Source organism: Setaria italica, chromosome V (assembly GCF_000263155.2).
Source record: "Setaria italica strain Yugu1 chromosome V, Setaria_italica_v2.0, whole genome shotgun sequence".
Taxonomy (NCBI): domain Eukaryota; kingdom Viridiplantae; phylum Streptophyta; class Magnoliopsida; order Poales; family Poaceae; genus Setaria; species Setaria italica.
In genome coordinates this window covers 41587935-41608179 of record NC_028454.1, presented here as the reverse complement: position 1 = coordinate 41608179, position 20245 = coordinate 41587935, and the positions used below count along the sequence as shown (strand labels likewise).

Below are 20245 nucleotides of genomic sequence, written 5' to 3'. Positions count from 1 at the left end.
CATTTCTGGTGAGTGTGGTGACGTGAGGAATCAGGTTAGTTGGCAGAAGAGAGGTCTCAGCCTCGTGCTGCCATGCGTAACAGACCCACCGTGGGACCCAAAAGGCCGGTTTGGCCTCATACACTCGTGATGCTCTAACGAAGCCACTCATTTGCAGAGGTATCTAGCAACGCAAGAGTCATGCTCGGCGAGTTCGTTCCCTCCAAAGAACTTGGATGCTAATGCATGCTAACGCTCATCCTTTCCACTCCTCCATTACCGCTGGGTAAATCTTTTCGCCCGAGCGCTTCAGCTTCACATGGGTCTAGAGAGGCTTCTTCTAGCCTCCATCGTTGCCATGTCGATCTTTCCTCGCATGCTGCTAAATCTTGCCAATTCGGAGAAAATCTTCCCGGAGGCTGAAGGCCCGACGGCCGAAAGTTCGGACGAGCTGTGGCTCAGGTCCCGGCAGCCGCCGAGGGTCGTCGACGTCGACGACTACGGAGCCGAAGCCAACGGATGCAATGACACCGAGGTAAAACTAAGAGCTGCCCTCATCTTGAATTGCTCTTTGCTGCAATCTTCTTGCAGTGCCTTGGGGCTGTTGCTACGATTGTTCTGATCGGTGCTGCAAGCATTGCAGGCGTTTCTTGCGGCGTGGAGAGAGGCATGCAACGCCTCCGACTACCGGTCCGTGTTCCTCGTGCCTGAGGGGAAGACCTACCTCCTGACGCCCGTGAGCTTCCGTGGCCCTTGCAGAGCTAGCTCCATCACTGCAATGGTGAGCTTGTTGCTTACTATTTCAATGTATATTTTAGCATTATCTGTGTTGGGATGTTCATTGCTTCACTGCAATCGATCAGATAAAGGGGACTTTGGAGGCTCCATCCAACCGGTCGGTTTGGCTGGATCATGACCTGCAAGACTGGATCACGTTCGAGGGCATCGATCGCCTCCGTGTCCTCGGCGGCGGGACGCTCAATGGGAACGGGCAGCAGTGGTGGATCAACTCGTGCAAATTCAACACATCAATGGTAACATTTTTTTTTGTTCAATTTCTTCTCATGAAAAGAAGGTCCTTGAACTTCACCTGCACATTTCCAGCTTCTCACTTGATAATCTTTTTGGGCATTTTTTACTTCCATCCATCAGCCATGCGTCACTGGCCCGACGGTACCTCTCCGACCCTGCATTTTGCACCTACAGCAGTGTGCATCAGCGATGGGTTTCAGTGGGTGACTTGCAGCCTTGCAGGCGCTGTACTTCAGAAGATGCACACACCTAATCGTGGAGGACCTGGAGGTGAGGGATAGCATGCAGATGCACGTCGCGATCGCCTACTCATGGAAAGTGCTCATTTCAAAGCTGTTCCTCACTGCACCGGGATGGAGCCCCAACACTGATGGCATCCATGTATCCAACAGCAAGGAAGTGTCCATAAGCGACTGCAGCATCAGCACAGGTATTTGAATATCCCCTCTGCGATTCTTGTCACACGGTCGTCCTCGCATAAATGTTCAAGAACTTGGTCATTGCGGAGATCATGTGCCATGGACAATGCATATGAAAACATGGAAATATTCACCTGCATGGCTGCATATAACACTCCAAATTTCGTGATCAGACGAAATATTGGTTAACTTTCTTGTTTTTCTTGTTCCTTCTGATTTAGTGCAGGTGATGACTGTATCTCCATTGTGACTGGCTCGATGTTTGTACGGGTGACAGACATATTTTGTGGACCGGGCCATGGAATAAGGTATAGCCGTACATAAACTGAAATTTAGAAATTATATGCTAGAATGGATGGTGCTTATCTTAAAAAAAAAAGGATTTAGATGATGCTACATGATCCATTGAAATTTGGAGTTTGCATGTGTTTCTGACGAATACCACATCCAATGCTAGCAGTAGGCATCCAGTATTTCAAATCTGACATTTGTAAGGACATTGAGACAGGTTGTACGAAGGGTTCTAAATTTTTCGTGTCTTCTTGGTATTGTTTGCTATTGCAGCATTGGTAGCCTAGGAGCAAACAGCTCATGGGCCCATGTCTCTGACGTACTGGTGGAGAAGGCCACTCTGCTAGGCACTACCAACGGTGTGCGGATCAAAACTTGGCAGGTAATTCATGTCCTTCTCGCTAATTGGCATGGGAACTTGGACAGCTCCAGTATGTTTTTTTATTGAGATTTGCTATTTATCAATGGATAGATTTTTAAGAGAAAAATCTATTTTTATGTTGCGGATGCTATCCTGATGTTACAAATGTTATCATGTGATGTTTCAAAATGACTCTTGATTTTAGGCAAGGAAATGTAAAAGGTAAAAATCAATTTTTATGTTGCGGATGCTATCCTGATGTTACAAATGTTATCATGTGATGTTTCAAAATGACTCTTGATTTTAGGCAAGGAGATGTAAAAGGTTTTCTGATGTTACAGATGCTATTTTATGGTGTTCCAAACATTATTCTCGCATGTTGCATAATACTTAAATGTTCCAGTCATATGAAACATGGGAGGATAAAACACTTGCAACATTGCTGAATAATATCCACAATATTATAAAATTTGACAGATTTTAGCCCTGAGTCGAGTACAAGAAAAACTAATAGCTTCCTTTTATTATCTGCATCTGCTTTCCTCAAAAGGTCTAGCTTTGCCAAAATTAATAGTTTAGTTGGTTGGGTCCTGTCGATCAAGTTATAGGAGCTGCTTTCTATCTATCAAAGGGTATAAAAATACCACGTTTGCATTGAAGGAATGTCGCAGGAAGCTGCCGATCCGCGATTTAAAGTAGTTCGTGCTTCGGCGGCCATGAAAACCGTTTTCCCGCTCTTAACTCGAAAGTAGTAACTAGATAGGAGGTAGGGGTTTCCCGTACTGGCATTTTATCGCTAGGTTATGATTGGTTGTTTTGTTATCGAGGGTATCCTTTTTCGAGTTGGTTACTGAGATCTTCTTGTTGAGCAACGTTTTCCTGGCAATCTCTGCTTATTAGGGTGGCCTCTAACAGGTCGGGAGAGTACTCAAAATCTTGCTCATACGCCTCGCAAGATTGAACATCTGCGAAAGTCATCTCGAAGCTCTGACTTTAAATATATTGATATATTTTGAAGAAAAGGTTGTTCTTAATAGTACTAAGTAATATGCATATAGTCCTAAGAGAACATTATGCATGTGTGTGTATTTCAATTAAAAAATATTGTATTATGGTAGAGGATAATATATTTTACTAGAATAATAAAGTAGGCCATCTTCATATATTTACAAAGTAAAGTAATTATTTGCTTAGTTGTGCTACATATTTTTTTTATTTTGATGATGTTTCTTACGGTTTAATTACCAGGGAGGACATGGCTATGCTGAGAGGATAACTTTTCAAGATATATCAATGAATAATGTTACTAACCCTATAATTATCGATCAGAATTACTGTGACTCTAAGAAACGATGTGATGAGCAGGTACTGTCCTCTATGTTGATCCAAATTCCTTTGCTGCTTCATACAAGACCTTTAGAAAATTAAACCAGCAATCATGGGACGTTCCCTTCTTTGTACCTTGTAGGAGTCAGCTGTTGCCGTACGTGATATACGCTATAGAAACATCCATGGAACAAGTGCTTCAAAAGTTGCCGTCAGTTTTATTTGCAGTGGAGCTGTCCGTTGTGATGGAATACTGGTACAAGATATTTACTTGGTTGGAGAAGGAAGATATGCTACATGTTCTTACACGAACGCCACAATTGTACAATTAGGGTATAGCTTCCCTTTTTGCAGCGCGGAAATGTAGTACCATAGGGGTAGCCACATGCTGTATACATGCTTATTCATTCAGAACATTCTAAGAAAGCAAAAGTAGGTAAAACACATGATTTAATTGCCCTCACACTCGGAGTCCAACATGTTAATTAGTTTCTTGTTTTGTTACAAGTGTATGCTGCCATTTGCTTCATGCCTGATCTGGAGTGCCCTGCATGGCTGCATCATGGGATCCCAAATTCTGTACTTGTGTTCCACACACTTTACTTTGATGCAAGTATGCCTGGTTTTGAAAATCTTGGTCGACATGTGTTTACATCTTGTTGCTTGTGTATCACATACTAATATCCTAGTTAAGGCCAGCACTTCAAATTCCGAGATCAGATACGTTCTTGAAAATATCAGGAGCCAGTTGCTGGACAGGAAGCAAGCAATCGTTTCTCTTTTTTTTTCTTTCTAAATCTTGGCTATAATCCTTTTAGATAAGCAACAATTGTTAAAAACACCTAATGTTTTGTTTCCCCAATCTCCATACCATGTGTCAGCTAGCTCTAAGCCTGAAGTCCCCGTTACCACTAGGATTTTAGTTCAGTGAACATACTTGATAGGCTTGCTAAACTCTTTAATGTTCTATAAATTAATATGTTAGCTCTATTAGCTTAAGTGCATTCTTTTAAGGTTTCCTACAATGTTAATATTTGTTTTAGAGTGAATTTGGATCCAGGCTGTGAAAGGAACTCACCTTCCCCTTCCTTTTCCTCCTTCCTCCTTTTCTCTACTTCTTCCTCCTCCTTTTCTTCTTCCTCTTTCTTTTTCTTCTTCCTCCACTTGATCTATGGCTAAAATTTGTACTTTTTCTTGTTCCTCCACTTGATCTATGGCTAAAATTTGTAGGGCGCTCTAGGCCCCCAGCCCCATGCTGGATCCACCCCTATCTGCGGCATCATTTCATATAGGAGCAACATGAACTATGTTAATTTGAAAAAAAATGTTTTTGCAGTTTAATTTGTACTATGGTATTATCATTTGAAGGCCATTCAAACTTTCTTAGGATCAATCGATCTCATAGTAGCTAACTAGCCTCTACATCAATGGGATATGCAATGGCCTAATATTTTTTGAGCCAACTAGAAGTCCTCAATGTGCAGATGGTATTTCCACCGTATAAATATTAGCACCAATAACTTTTGATCATTCGTCTTGTTAAAAAATTATTGTAAATTATGGAAAAATAAGTTATGCTTAAAGTATCCATCATGATCAAGTCACAAACAAATTAAACTATACTCCCCCTGGTCACATTAGGTTTATCCTAAGTCAAACTTGTGCCACTTTGATGAAAAATCCAACAACATCTACAATACCAAACTTATTTCATTAAATCCACAATGGAATATATTCTGATAGTGCATATGTTTGGTATTATAATTGTTGTTGTATTTTTCAATAAACTTAGTCAAAGTTGGACATATTTGACTTAGGAGAAATCTAATGTGACAAAGGAGTACCTACATAATTTTTTTTGAATAAAATAAATAGTCAAACATTGCAATAAAAAATAATGATAAATATTTCGAAGCATATGGATACACATCCTATCATGTAGGGACGACGGACCCAAATTCACCCCAATTGGAGCGCACACACTCATAAAAACAATGACCAAAAACAAAATTCTTTATAACCTTCTCAATTTCGGAGCATGGATACACATCCTTTATCATCTATAAGCTTCACAATTTATCTATTCTTAAGGCATGACCTCTCCCACGTACAAATTCAACAATGACCAAAAATAAATTTCTTATATGTATATACGAGATACAGATTCAACAACGAGCAAACTAAAATGAAATTCTTAAAGTATTAGCGGCGTGATTATATATTTATTCCGCTCAAACTGTACCGCAAAGCGGCAAGCCGGCAAGTCGATAGTCGCAATCGAATAATTAGAAAATCCACGTGGTTGCCGGGCGCGGCCTTTCCAGGTCGCGCCTACGTGTCGCGGCTGTCTATGGTTTTCAGCAGGGGAACCTGCGTTACCACCGAGCCCGAGCCGACCCACGCCGAAAGCACTCAACTCTCCTCGCGTTCCTCCCTCCCCTTTCCCCCGTCCCGGCAGTTTCGTTTTTCTCCTCCTCCTCGACCCCGATTCTGAATCTGCGATACTTGAGGTGGCGAGGCGACAATCGCCGCGCCGGAGGAGGCTTGTGGAGCGGCGTGATGGAGGCTGCGAGCAACGGCGGGCTGCTGTACCACGAGGTGCAGGAGGGGAAGCTCTGCGCCGTGCACTGCGTCAACACCGCCCTGCAGGGGCCCTTCTTCTCCGAGTTCGACCTCGCCGCCCTCGCCGCCGACCTCGACCAGCGGGAGCGCCTGGTCATGCTCGAGGGCTCCCAGAGCCCCGGCGTCGCCAACGCTGCCGCGGGGGACTTCCTCGCCGAGGGATCCCACAACGTCTCCCTCGGAGGCGATTTCAGCATCCAGGTTAGTCGAGGCCCTCCACGATTCTTTGAGATTTAATCCGTTTGTCTCTCGTGGGCTCGGTTAGTTCGACTGATGCGTAGATCGCAGCTTGTTCCGTGGGCTCGGCCACAACTTGTTTGTTTGTGTGCTAAGATAGCTGCTTAGAGTTTAGGGGATTTTTTCTTGGGCATTGCTGTTTGGAACCCGTCGATTGCTTTCCAGTAAATGATTCTAGGTTAAAAGTGCCGATATATACTTTAGTAAGATGGATTTGTTAACAAGGAAGAGAATTACTTGAAGTAGAGAGATTAGCAGGGTTTAGTTTAGGACGAAAATAAAATTGTCTAGGCAATGCATCATCCCAGTTATTTGAAGGAATGCTTGTTGTTGAATCGGGTTGTTGCTAGTGGTAGTGCCATGTAAGGTCTGCTCAGAATTGTATAGACTTTCTCCTTGAACATGTATGATATGATCCTATTCCAGCCGTGAAGATACTTAGTTATGCCTTTGGGTTTATGATCATGATTTGAGCTTTGATGGATGCAGAAGGGGGTGCAGAGGGACCATCAGTACTTATGTCTTCAACTAGCATAGAACCGCGCTGAGATTTGCATGATTCCCTGCAGGCGATTTGATATAGGATTGTACTTGTTTTGGATTGCTACAAAAGTTTAGATGTAGTCATTTCTTGCAAGTTACAGATCACACGTTGCATTTGAATAATCAACTAGGAACAAAGAAGTAACATGATCTTGTATCAGCGATAGCAAAAGTCTTCACGACAGTTGGTGCCATTTTATTTTACGTACTCGGCCTTCACGAATGCATGTGCATGCATGCTATAGTAACGTCTTCTACTTCCGTTATACTGTCCAAATTTATGTGATTGGTGTACATATTCAAGAGTTTTTCCGTAGCTTGACTTTTGTCGTGTACTGAATTGCTGACGCTAAGAATAGCTCCAGTTTTATTACCTTTGACGGTGATTGTTCTTTAATTCAGGTATTCGATGTTTTGTCATTGAATTTTTAATTAGGAATACGAGGGAGTTGATAACGGTATTAAGGTTAGCAGCGTTGAGGTTTTAAATGCTACTTCTAAATTTAATCTGATCTACAAACAATTCTGGAAAGAAAACTTGATGGACGTATGCACTTTGAAGAGTTTCACTAGTGACAAGTCATTAAATTCCAGATGATTGTACAGCCATCATTGTTATCCGGACACACTGAGTTGGATATCACTCACCCGTGTCAGATTCCAAGCCCCCCCCCCCCACCCCACCCCACCCCACCCCACCCCCAAAAATTGCCAAATTTGACACTTTCACCCGAGTTTGACACCAACAGCCGCACCCGAGTCGGACAGCAGTACAGCACCCACACCTGTGTCCATGTAACAATGGCATCCATTATTTTTGTTCGATGGGGATATATGAGATCTCGTACATATTTTTGGTTTGAATCTATTGTAAATCCAAATATGGGTATAAGTGATTCAAGTAAATATATTACAAATTGTGTAATGACACTGAAGGAGTGAAATATGTTGTACGCCAAATATGACTAGTAAAGGCAGTAACGCTTGCACTTGTCGAATAGGTTGGTTTAGGCTTTCGCTGAGCCAATAGCACAAGCTGATTAACCTTTTGATGGCCAGTGCCTTCGCTACGATCCTACTCTGCAAGAGCTATGCTGTGACTGCAATTAGAAACAAATAATCATGGAAGGGGAAAAGGATGGTTCCCTAGATAAACCGCATACCTGTCACTCAGGATACGATGAATCCTGAAATTTAAGCAAATAGTGAACAGACCTTTGTTTTGCATGTTGCTGATATTCGGATGTTTTATGCGCTTTTATTTTGTGTGCATGATTTATCATTTTTTTATGACGACAGTAGTTTGCTGTGTATATGCTTCAGTGCTGTTCTGGTATTACTTCACAATATGGAGGTATTACAATTATTTGAGCTTTTCTCCTTCAGGATGTATTGGAGAAGGGTCACCTAACATATGCAGCAATTAGCCTTTTCCCCTTCCACTGCACACTATATTCATCTTTGCATTATAGTTGTAGTTTATCTTTGGCCGATAAACTACAATAGTTTACCATTGCACGCTATGTTCCTGTATGGTACTTGAGAGTTCACACTAGACCCGAATTTGGACAGATGGCACAAGTTATGTGTTTAAATATTGGAATTTGTGATTCTTCACTTTGTTTATTCTCAGCCTTTATACCGCATTTGTTATGAACAATTGTTTTTCTTGCAATGAACCTGGAATGCTGTTATGCAGTCTATTGCTTCTATTTGTTTCCATGTGTATTGTTCATTTGTTCAATTAAATATAATGTAGCCAGACATGATACCGGTGGCCTGATTATTAGATTAATATATAGCTATTCTTTATTCTAGCACTGTAACTTTATGTTAATAGAAAAATACAAGTTTTAGGTCTGTTCTTGTTTTAGCAATGCGCACTCATGACCATATTCTGACCTTATGCTTTCTTCTAATAGGTTTTGCAGAAGGCCCTGGAGGTTTGGGACCTCCAAGTTATTCCCCTTGATTCCCCAGCTGCAGGGTCATCCCTATTTGACCCTGAGCAGGAGGTTGCTTTCATTTGCCACCTTCAGGACCACTGGTTCTGCATCAGGAAGGTGAATGGGGAGTGGTACAACTTTAACAGTCTTTACCCAGCTCCTGAGCACCTGTCAAAGTTCTACCTCTCAGCTTTCATTGACACCCTGAAGGGGTCAGGCTGGAGTATCTTTGCAGTTAGAGGCAATTTCCCCAAGGAGTGCCCTATGGCAACTGAAGGTTCTAATGGGTTCGGTCAGTGGCTTACCCCTGATGATGCCCAGAAGATAACAGCCTCCTGCAACCAGGTGCAGACACCACCTACTCACCAGGTGCAATCCCCTTTACTTGGCCAGCAATCTGGAGGGATGAGTGAAATGGACATGATTGCAGCGCAGCAGGAAGAGGCTGATCTGAATGCTGCAATAGCCGCTAGCTTGATGGATGCTGGGGGTCCATTTCCCAGCTATGATGCAGCTCAAGAATACAGCAAGCAGCAGGATGCTCCTGTTATTGAAGCATCTTCGAGCAAAGATAATAACCAGGAAGAAGTTGATAAGTCTGAACCAAGTGCTCCTCCCTGTGAGGACACCCAGGAGCCAGCTTCAGGAAGTGACACAAAAGGGGAGGTTTCTTCTATAGAGGTTAAAGAATCACCAAAAGAAGAATAGAATGAGTTAGACTAGAGAGGACGCCTCCCTATGAAGATTTTTCAGTTAGTCTGTAACTGAGTTAGAGCATACAAACAGAAAGCAAGAGAGAGGGAGGCGTCTAAACTGCCCTCCATTCCAGTGGAGAAGTTTTTCTGATTTCTGAATGTTGTATACAAATTGCATAGTCTGAACTGCATGGGTTTAAAAACTTAACTGGTGCAACGGTTATGTGGAATCTGCATAGAGACCTAAGTGGCGGTTTTGAACCTGTTTTTTCCGTCATTTATCATGTGAACTTATGCTGGAACTCGTGCAGCTGCTGCAACTCTGATCCTGAATGCTCGTATTTCCGTTGTTATTTGTGTGCTTTGTTTGTTGCAGTCAGAAATTACCGACTCAAGAATGTGTTTGTGCAGGTGTTACTCTTGTTTCCTGCAGAGTCTTATTTCTTTCATTTGAAACAGGCGAGGCTGTTGATTCACTTGTCACGATGAACCACACCTTAAGCTTGCATCGTTTTTTTATCTGTTCTCTCGGAAGCTATGGCTGCTTCTGCCTGATGGTCGAAGACGAGGCGAGCGTTTTTTTTTTCACCGAGCGTTGGCTTTGTGGCATCTGTAGGCTGCCAAACCGCAGCCTAGCTGCCGAAAGGCGTGGGGGCGGGTGGTTGGCGGCACCTCGATGCACCGCCCGCCCGCTGTCATCTGCTCGAAATCTAAGGATACGACACCATCGTTTTCTACTAGTTTTCTCCATCTTTTCTTTGGGGTCCAGATACGGCGGCGTTGCTGACGGGGTGATGCCACGGGTGTCTTCTGGTGTGGTGTCCCTCGCCACGCTTGCGCCTTTTCTTTCCACCCATTTTTCTCCCCTCGCAATTTTCCGAAATCCAGCTCGAGAAGTTGGACTAGACGAGATCAGTCAGTAGCTGCCGCTCATCAACTCCATCGCAGTTCTTGCCTGTCCTGTCCTCCCCTCCCCTTTTCCCGTCGGGGGAGAGATCCGTGCTGCGATGGACTGCCCTGGCCGAAGCTGCCGGCTGTTCGGCGCCCAGAGATCGCTGCACGACCTCCTCGGCGGCGGCACCGGTGAGCTCTGCAATTTAATTGCTGCGCTCTAGGTTTTTACAGGCAGATCGTGTTTTTCTATGGTCTGGAGTGCAGATCGTGTTGGTCGTTCTGATTGTTGTGTTGCATTTCGCGTCTGGGACCTGAGACTGAGAGCGTTTGGCGTTGGAAATTTTCCTGTGGGTGCAGTGGCGGATGTGGTGTTGTGGAGGAGGACGGAGGTGGCCGGCGGGTTGCTGGCCGCGGTGGTGGCGTCATGGGCGCTCTTCTACTGCGTGCCCGGCTACACGCTGCTCTCCTTCGTGTCCCAGGTGCTCATGATCCTGCTCACCGTCCTCTTCGTCTGGGCCAAGGCTGCACAGCTGCTCAACAGGTGATGCTCGTTCCACCTCATACCTATTGATGCATTACTGTGGTTGATTCAATTATTGTGGATGCTATTTACTTGTACTCCACAAATAGATTGTTAAATTTCACTTTGTACTACTAGATAGCATTCACAAGATTTGGATTGACTGCAAACAGGTAAAGATTGTTGAAGCACCAAGGGGGTTGTTGCTCTTGGTCACTTGGTGCCTTGGTGGTGTGCTAAAGCTAATGAAATTTAATTGGCCTTGGACTTGGACCTGGACCCTGGTTGGACAGCTTTAGCATTTTGGATATGGATACTAAATTGCTGCAGTGGTGATTGAGTCTAGTCCTGGCCTCCTGGGGTATAGAAGGGCATGCCATTTGCAGATGTCTATGTGCTAGAAACCTAGAAGTAGAACTGTTTAGTTACATTTTGAGTGAGTAAAATTTACATTACCGTGCAATAGCATGACCCTTGTAATCAAAGTATATAAGGAACAGACCAATAATGAAACGATTCATCTGCATAATAACTTTTGGTATTAGGTAATAGTTCTGTAGTTAATGTATGTGCCGACTCTAAGCAAAAGAAATCCATGCAGGGCACTTCCTCCTGTTCCGTTGATGGAAATTTCTGATAAGTCAACAAGTGAAGCAGCAGAAATAGTGGGTAACTTCGTGAATAAGGTGCTCCAGGATTTTGGAAACATTGCACTTGGGAAGGACTCGAGCCTCTTCTACAAGGTGGCTTTTGTTTTGCTGCTGACTTCCATAGTTGGCCGATTGACTGATCTTATCACTTTGGTGTATACAAGTAAGTTCCCTTACCGATTTACATTTTAAAGATATAAGTACCACTGAGCATCTTTACAAGAACCCCAAATTGAATTGTAATGTGAAAATGTTGTAAACTATGTTTATCATCAAATCACTGATAATTGCACGGCGAACTGTGTGCGGGTAATTAATGGCAGGGATACATGACACAGTCATGGAAACAGAGCCAATGCTCAAACTATCACTTCTATTTTTAGATAGAATAGCTGCATATGGCACTAGTTTAGTCGAAAGTAGAAACGAGTTCGTACATGTTTGGCCAGTACATAATCCTTTTAGCTGGTGGCAGTTGTTCAATTTGCAAACAGATCTAACTGTGTACATAGGACTATGACATTTGCAAATAGCGACTGAAGTTCTACACTAGCTCTGCTGAATGGAGTCCAAGTGAAAGAGGTTTCTAGTGTATACACAAGAACGTGACAGAGGATGACTGAACATGACAGAGGATGACTCTCGTCTACTTCGTTCATAGGGACAATATCCGATACGCTCGACCTAATGTGAATAGAATGGGAAGCATGGATATCCTATAGAATGGGAAAACACTTGATGTATTAATCTTGCTCATCAAAGCCGAACTTCTGACCTTGTTGAACCCGTGTTCTTTCAGGTGCTGTTATTACTCTCACGATCCCTGCATTGCTGGAGAAATCCGAAGAACATATTGCCAGATATCTCGAGATAGCTTCAGCATATGTTCAGGCATGTGGGGGAGCATGCGAAGAGTATAAATGTAAGATGACAAACAGGTTATTGCAAAAGAAATTGAGTTGATAGCGATGTAGATTCTCCAAGACAAAAAAAATTGCCTTGTAAACTAGCCTGTCTTTCGAGGCTAAACAGTTGCGACATCTACCGAGATCGTGGTCTGTCTATATACTGTAGCCTTGGAATTGCACACAGCACACCACAAGAGTTCTAGCTTTGGTGAAATTGTGCTCTTTTTACCAACTTCTTCAGGTGGGATTTTACCCATTTCTGGACCTTTCATCGCCTGAAGCTTCTCAATGAAATCCACATCTGTCGGCTTACTTCATCCTTGCAATCGATGGACTGAATCCTCAAAACATATGCGAATTTATCCAGCAGGTACCCCTGCTTCTTTGGAATGGGGGCGGAGACGAAATCTGTCGCGGGTCCTATCCTCCATGAATTCGGAGAACGTGGGAGAGCCACCGGCGGCGTAAGAGGGTGGGCGGCGCGAGAGTGCCGAGGTGCTGAATGATGCATACTTCTCGATGGCGGTGGGCGGTGGCGACCTCGGGGGCTTTGCTCCTGTCGACGATGGCGTGATGGCGTCCTCCGGCGGAACAGGTGATTACCTGAAACGGATTCTCCTCCAAAGGGTCCTCCATCAGGAACAGTGACGTCGGCTCCTTCGGGCGTGCCGTCGACGTCGGGCGGCGGCCGCCGGCGATCGGAGGCGGAGCGGGGAAGGTCGCGAGACAAAGAAGCCGAAGCTTTCTAAATTAGTCCCCTCAACTGGATCGTAGTTATTCACAGCGATCCAATTTTGTACATAAAACCCCGTAAATCGGATCGCGATTATTCTCCGCGATCCGATTATTTACACAAAACCCCCTAGATCGGAATGCGATTATTCTCCGCGATCCAAATATTTACAAAATACCCCCTGTATTTGGATCGCGATTATTCTCCGCTATCCAATTATTTATACGTACCCCCCTAAATGATACATTTCCTTTCGAACTAGTCCCTCATTTTCGCCTGGTTTCCTCGCTCTCTCCGCTGCCGCCGCCGGCGGCGGCGACATGGACTCGCCGGAGAGCCGCAGCCGGTGGTCAAGTGGATCGGCAAATCCTTTTGCTCCGCCTATGCTCTTCCTCTTTATCTTCTCCACCTCCGGCCGCTGGGGGAGCCCAGGTGCGGAGGGCCGCAGCGCCTCTTCGCACGACCAACCTGTGGGTCCCCTGCTTGCAGTGCCTCCACCTGAGCTGTCTCCTCGGGTACCACACCATCACGCTCGCCGGCTACCTCGTCGCACACGCCCCGGCCGTCTGGAGCTTCTACACCCAGTACGCTGCCTCCTACTCAACTCCCGTACTTTTCTGAATATTTACTGCGCACACAAGTATCATACACTGACACACAATACGACTATACACATATCTTCGTTGGGTGTGTATCTGTAAAATGTGGTACAAATTAGCATAACTAGAGTCTCATCCGATTTTTTAGAATTTCTACAATTCGCACGGTACAGTTTCAGATCAGACATTTGGTTCAGCAGTTCGTAGTTTCCTCATAGTTTCCTCGTAGTTCGTAGTTAACTCCAGATTACAGTTCGTAGTTTCATATATTAGATCATCTTGAAATTCAATTCATTGCCCCTGTGTCAGTCGCATACAGTTGACCTTGTTCACATCCTGTTAGCTGCTTGCTTTTCTGTTGCTTGAGCTGCTTGTTTCTTAACTATAATATGGAGTCAAGGGGTGTTTGGATCATCAGTCCGAACTAAAATTTATGTCACATCAAATATTCGAAGGCTCATTAGGAGGACTAAATATGAGCTAATTATAAAATTAATTGCACAAACGGAGGCTAATTCGCGAGATGAATCTATTAAGCCTAATTAATCCATCATTAGCACATGTTTATTGTAGCATCACATTGTCAAATCATGAACTAATTAGGCTTAATAGATTCATCTCACAAATTAGCCTCCATCTGTGCAATTAGTTTTGTAATTAGTCTATGTTTAATACTCCTAATTAGTATCTAAACATTCGATTTGATGTGACAGGAATTTTAGAAGGTTCTAATGAACCAAACCTCCCCTTAACTTCCAAATGAGTTTTTTTTCTGGTGGACCGTACTTACCATATATTTTGCGGGAACTTCAATGCTTCCATATTACCGTAACACTTCAGTGATTTTCTTTGTTTTTGGGAGAAAACTTTACTTTTAGTTTTCTTACATCTTGTCACTTTATTACTTTTGTCTGTTACTCTTAGTTTGCAGCAGCTATATCAGCTCATTGGTTTCAGGTTTACTCAGAGAAAACTTGAGAAAAGCTGGTGAATCCATGAATTTCTTAATGGTGATGTTGATAATCATGATATTTCCACTTCGATTCCTGGAGCAAGCTAGGAAAAAAGATTATACGAGTGAGAGGGCAAGCTAGTATGAAGTATGAACAAACAGTGAATGAGAAAAGGAGGGAGGTTCTGAGGATGCTGCATTCAAATGATCAGGTTTCGACTGTACACTTTTCCTTGTAAATTATGTTATGTGTTTTCCTAACAAATTATGATATTCAGATTCCACCCTTGTGAGGAATGTGCCAAAGCAACACTTAATTATTAGTTAATGCATCACATTCGATAATCAGTGCACGTACGGATGTACCGAGCCATAGGCCTATTGTGAGCTTGTTGACTGTTGAGCTTATTTAATTGCTTGGGACTGCAGCTCTATGTTACTAGTATTATCACTACCTTCTGTGGCCGTTTTATTTTGTTCCATCTGCCTTGAAAATTTTCCTTCCTGCACCTGAAACGCTATTGAATCCTTGATTAAGCTTACGTGCTGCTAATATAGATACTGTCTGTATGCAGATAGGTGCAGGTGCAACAGTACTGACCGATGTCACATTTGGGTACTATTCATGCCCTATTTTTACCGTGACAAATTTGGGTTAGCATTGTATGTAAACATTCCAAGCCGTGCACATGCTATTTCCTGTTCTGCTTGGGTATTAAACATTAACAGGTCTTAATTGTCCACACTGTTACATCTTTAAGTTGTTTGTATCCGAACTTGATGGAGGGCATGGCTCTTAGTTGTTCCTAATACTTACCAGATACCAATTATCTGAGTGGTAATAACCATTGTACAGATTGTAAAGTTTACAAGTCAAATTGTTTGTGCTGTAGTGTCATATATTTTGATCACTGTTGAGCTTCCAACTGAAGTCCTTTCAGAGGTAAGGCTAAGCCAAACAATTATTATCCGGTCCCTGCCATGCTCTAGCTTCTCTAAATGCTGTTTTTTCTAAGCATAGACACTGCTGTCAATAAATATGGTAAGATTACTTGTAAATTGGTCCAAGAAATAGTTACTTGCAATTATACGTACTGCTGTTTCTATTCTGGAGCTGCCCCAATGTAACGTTCCAGTGGGTATGCTTGTAAGGCTTATCATGTTGAGTTTTCTCCCTTATTGTGGATTTAGACAACTGAATTGTACCGATTTGGTTTACCATTTTTGTGAATCTGATGGTTGCTTCTGTTAGTTTATTGTGCGTACCAATAAAATGATAAAACATATATCAATATAGCTGATCTTGTTGAACTTTTGTCTGCCAGGTGTCGTTATTGCTCTCACCATCCCAGCATTGCTGGAGAAATCGAAGCTATATTGCCACATTCTTCTAGGGCGCTTTAGTGGATGTTCAGGCATGCGAGCGACCATGCAAAGAGTTGAACAGGGCACTGGGAAAAGGAGAGGCTCTATTGATAATGGATATGCATATGCTGTAATTCACCGAAATCTTTATCATGTGAGTTAACTCACGACTCTGTTTTTGCTCTCTTCCTATCCAAAATTTTGCCGTGTACACTAGGCTGTCTTTCGAGGCTAAACAATTGTGATATCAACCACGATCGTGGTCTGTCTACAAGAGTTTTAAGCTTTGGTGAAATTGTGCTATTTCCACCATCTTCAGGTGGCTTTACCCATATTTGGACCTTTCAGCGCCTGAAGATTCTCAATGAAATCCACATCTATCGGCTTACTTCATCCTTGCTATCAATGGACTGTGAGTCCTCAAAACAAATGCGGCCTGTCGCCATACCCCCTGGCCCCTGCTTCTTTCTGTCTTGGTGATCGTCAACGGCGATAATGGAATGGGCGCGGAGAAGGGTAGACGAAATCTGTCGCCATCCTGTCCTCCATGGATTCGAAGAACATGGGACAGCGCCGGCGGCGTCACGGAGAGTGGGCAACGGCGCGAGAGTGCCGAGGTGCCGAGCTGAACGATGCAAACTTATCCATGGCGGTGGCGACCTTGGGGGCTTTGCGCCTGTCGACGATGGCGTCCTCCGGCGGAACAGGTGATTACCTGAAACAGATTCTCTTCCAACGGTTTCTCCTTCAGGAACAGCGACGGCGGCTCCCTCGGGCGTGCCTTCGACGTCGGGTGGCGGCCGCCGGTGATCGGAAGCGGAGCGGGGAAGGTCGCGAGACAAAAAGAAGCTTCAAATTAATCACCGCGATCCAAAGTTTTACGTAAAACCCCCTAAATTGTATCGCGATTATTCTCCGAGATCCAAATATTTACACAAAACCCCCTATATTGGATCGCGATTATCTCCGCGATCCAAATAATTTACACATAAACCCCTGTATCGGATCGCGATTATTGTCCGCGATCCAAATATTTACACAAAACCCCTTCATCGGATCGCTATTATTCTCCACTATCCAAATATTTACACATAACCCCCTTAATCGGATCTAAATCATACGTTTTTCTTTCGAACTAGTCCCTCCTTTTCTCCTGGTCTCCTCGCTCTCTGCGCATTCGCTGCCGGCGACATGGACTTGCCAGAGAGCCGCAGCCAGCGCCCGGCGGTCAAGTGAATCGGCGTGTCGCACTTCAACCCCATCGTCCGTCTTCCCCCTTTTCCTCCGCCTATGCTCTACCCCTTACCTCCTCCGCCTCCGGCCGCTTGGGGATCTCAGTCTCAGGTGCGGACGGCCGCGGCGCCTCTGCGCGCGACCGACCTGTGGATCCCCTGCTTGCGGTGACTCCACCAGAGTTATATCCTAGGGTGCCGCACCATCGTGCTCGCAAGCGCCGCGGTGTTGCGCTCCTCACTCGCTACCTCGTGGCACACGGCCTGGCCGTCTTCTGCTTCGACGCCCAGTATGCTGCCTCCTACTAGACTCCCGTCCTTTTTCTGAACATATTTACTACGCACACAAGTACTATACACGATACGCAATACGCCTACACGTATCTTTGTTGTGTGTATATCTCTACGATGTGGTATAAATTAGCGTAACTAGCGTTTCAGCTGTTTTTTAGACATTTTTACAATTCGCACGGTACACTTTCAGAACAGACATTAAGTTCGGCAGTTCGTAGTTTCCTCACAGATCTATAGCTTCATATATTAGATTCTGAGCATCTTGAAATTCAATTAATTGCCCCTGTGCCAGTCACATGCAGTAGACCATCCTTTAACTGTTTGATTTTCTGTTCCTTGAGCTTCTTGCCTGCTTGTTTCTTAACTGTAATCTGGAGGTCACTCCCAAATGACTTTACTTACCATAGTATTTTTTGGTAACTTCAAGGCGTCCGTGTTACCTTAACACTTCAGTGACTTGCTTTGTTTTTAGGAGAAAACTCTACTTTTAGTTTGCTTACATCCTGTCACTTTACTAGTTGTGTGTTACTCTTAATTAATTTGCAGCAGCTATATCAGCTCATTGGTTTCAGGTTTACTCAGAGAAAAACTTAAGAAAAGCTGGTGAATCAATGGGTTTCTTAATGGTGATGTTGATAATCATGATATTTCCACTTAGATTGCTTCAGCAAGCTAGGAAAAAAGGTTATACGAGTAAGAGGGCAAGCTAGTATGAAGTATGAACAAATAGTGGATGAGAAAAGAGAGGTTCTGAGGATGTTGCATTCAAATAATCTATAAGGTTGGGACCATACACTTTTCCTTGTAAAATTATGTTATGTGTTTTCCTAACAAATTATGATAGTCAGATTCCACCCTTGTGAGGAATGTGCCACAGCAACACTTAATTATTAGTTAGTGTATCACATTCGATAATCAGTGCATGTACGGAGCCATAGGTCTATTGTGAGCTTGTTGAGCTTATTTAATTGTTTGGCACAGACCAGCTAGCTGCTACTGATATCATCACTACCTTCTGTGATCGCTTATTGTTTTTACCACCTGCCTTTCTTGAAAATTTTCCATCCTGCACCTGAAACGCTATTGAATCCTCGATTAAGCTTACGTGTTGTTGATATCTAATACTGTCTGTATACACAGACAGACAGGTGCAGGTGCAACAGTACTGACTAATGTCACATTTGGATACTATTCATACCCTCCTTTTACCGTGATAAATTTGGGTTAGCATTAGTTGTAAATATTCCAAGCCGTGTACATGCTATTTCCTGTTCTGCTTGGGTATTAAACATTGACAGGTCTCAATTGTCCACGCTGTTACATCTTTAAGTTGTTTGTATCCTGACTTGATGGAGGGCATGGCTCTTAGTTGTTAAATGAGCTGTTCATGCCCGAATACTTGCAGTTGTTCCTAATACTTGCCAGCAACCAATTATTGGAGTAGTAATAACCATTGTACAGATTGTAAAGTTTTGGTCAAATTTTTTGTTCTGTAGTATGTCATATATTTTGATCGCTGTTGAGCTTCCAACTGAAGCCCTTTCAGAGGTGAGGCGAAGCGAAGCCAAACAATATTAACCGATCCGGTGATTCCTGTCATGCTCTAGCTTCGCTAATCATAGACACTGCTCTCAATAAATATGGTGAGATTACTTGTAAAATGGTCCAAGAAATAGATACTTGTAACTTTACTGCCATTTCCATTCCGGAGCTGTCCGATGTATGTTCCAGTGGGTGCTTTATGCTTGTGAGGCTTACTGTGGTGAGTTTTCTCCCTTACTGTGCACTTAGACAACTGAGCGAATGACTACCCATTTGGTTTAACATTTTTATGAATCGGATGGTTGCTTCTGTTAGTTTATTGTGCCTACCAATAGAATGGACAGAACAATAGCAGTATAGCTGATCTTTTTGAACTTTTGTCTACCCTGTCATATTCTCACTATCCCAGTATTGCTGGAGAAATCCGAAGCACATATTGCCAGATTCTTCTAGGGAATCTTTAGTGGATGTTCACATGGAAAATTTGGAAAGAGTGTAATGCGAGAATTTTCCAAAGATGACATCTTGCACAGAAACACTCCTTGCGAAGATCAAAGAAGAAGCAAGAACATGGGGTCTTGCAGGAGCAAAACGGCTACTAGAGATCATCCCAGGAGATTAGAGGGTTGGGCGGTGAGCGAGCATTGCTGTGATATTTTCTCTTTTTTGACCTTTAGGCCACCAATTTTGTAAACCCTTCTTCTCTATTAAAACAAACCTAGCAGAACTCCTGCCGGAAGTTTTTATTTAAAAAATATAGTAGATGTTGAGGACATTGGGAAAAAAGAGAGGCTCTGTTGATAATTGGTACTCCTGTAAATTGGCCGAAGTTTTTGTCATGTTTTGCTAACTCATGCCTCTGTTTTTTCCCTCTTCATAGTCTTCCTACCCAAAATGGAGAGTTAACTTGTGATTCAAACGCTAGACAATTCTGGCACTTGTCTCAATAGTGGTAAGCCTACATATTGTAGCCTTTGCAGCTGCAATGTTCTGTGAACTATAGTAGCAGCAGCAGGCCAAATGTTGTAGGTAATTAGGTAAAGGACCTGACTTATTTCGAAGATGTTCCGATTTGTCAGTGCTACGATATCAGCGGCTGTGACCG

At 43.5% G+C, this 20245-nt stretch overlaps 3 protein-coding genes and 2 long non-coding RNA genes across 5 annotated transcripts; all 5 read left to right on the top strand.

The window, feature by feature from the left end:
• The first annotated feature begins 298 nt into the window (after positions 1–298).
• LOC101785811 (polygalacturonase) lies at positions 299–3939 on the top strand. Its single transcript, XM_004970543.2, has 9 exons — positions 299–514; positions 623–760; positions 843–1013; positions 1132–1152; positions 1234–1441; positions 1657–1738; positions 1995–2103; positions 3331–3447; positions 3551–3939. The coding sequence occupies exons 1-9, from the start codon at positions 299–301 to the stop codon at positions 3773–3775; spliced, it is 1287 nt and encodes a 428-aa protein (XP_004970600.1). The 3' UTR covers positions 3776–3939.
• A 1845-nt stretch (positions 3940–5784) lies between these two features.
• On the top strand, positions 5785–9784 carry LOC101785401 (putative ataxin-3 homolog). The gene is made up of 2 exons (XM_004970542.2): positions 5785–6231; positions 8733–9784. The coding sequence occupies exons 1-2, from the start codon at positions 5968–5970 to the stop codon at positions 9462–9464; spliced, it is 996 nt and encodes a 331-aa protein (XP_004970599.1). The 5' UTR covers positions 5785–5967; the 3' UTR covers positions 9465–9784.
• A 364-nt stretch (positions 9785–10148) lies between these two features.
• On the top strand, positions 10149–12740 carry LOC101785001 (reticulon-like protein B12). Its single transcript, XM_004970541.4, has 4 exons — positions 10149–10534; positions 10703–10886; positions 11467–11678; positions 12315–12740. The coding sequence occupies exons 1-4, from the start codon at positions 10459–10461 to the stop codon at positions 12476–12478; spliced, it is 636 nt and encodes a 211-aa protein (XP_004970598.1). The 5' UTR covers positions 10149–10458; the 3' UTR covers positions 12479–12740.
• A 1670-nt stretch (positions 12741–14410) lies between these two features.
• LOC111257212 lies at positions 14411–16312 on the top strand. The gene is made up of 3 exons (XR_002677603.1): positions 14411–14919; positions 15283–15323; positions 16033–16312. It is a non-coding gene; the product is annotated as an uncharacterized LOC111257212 (long non-coding RNA).
• Positions 16313–16688: 376 nt separating this feature from the next.
• On the top strand, positions 16689–19259 carry LOC111257265. The gene is made up of 2 exons (XR_002677687.1): positions 16689–17594; positions 18171–19259. It is a non-coding gene; the product is annotated as an uncharacterized LOC111257265 (long non-coding RNA).
• The last annotated feature ends 986 nt before the right edge of the window (positions 19260–20245 follow it).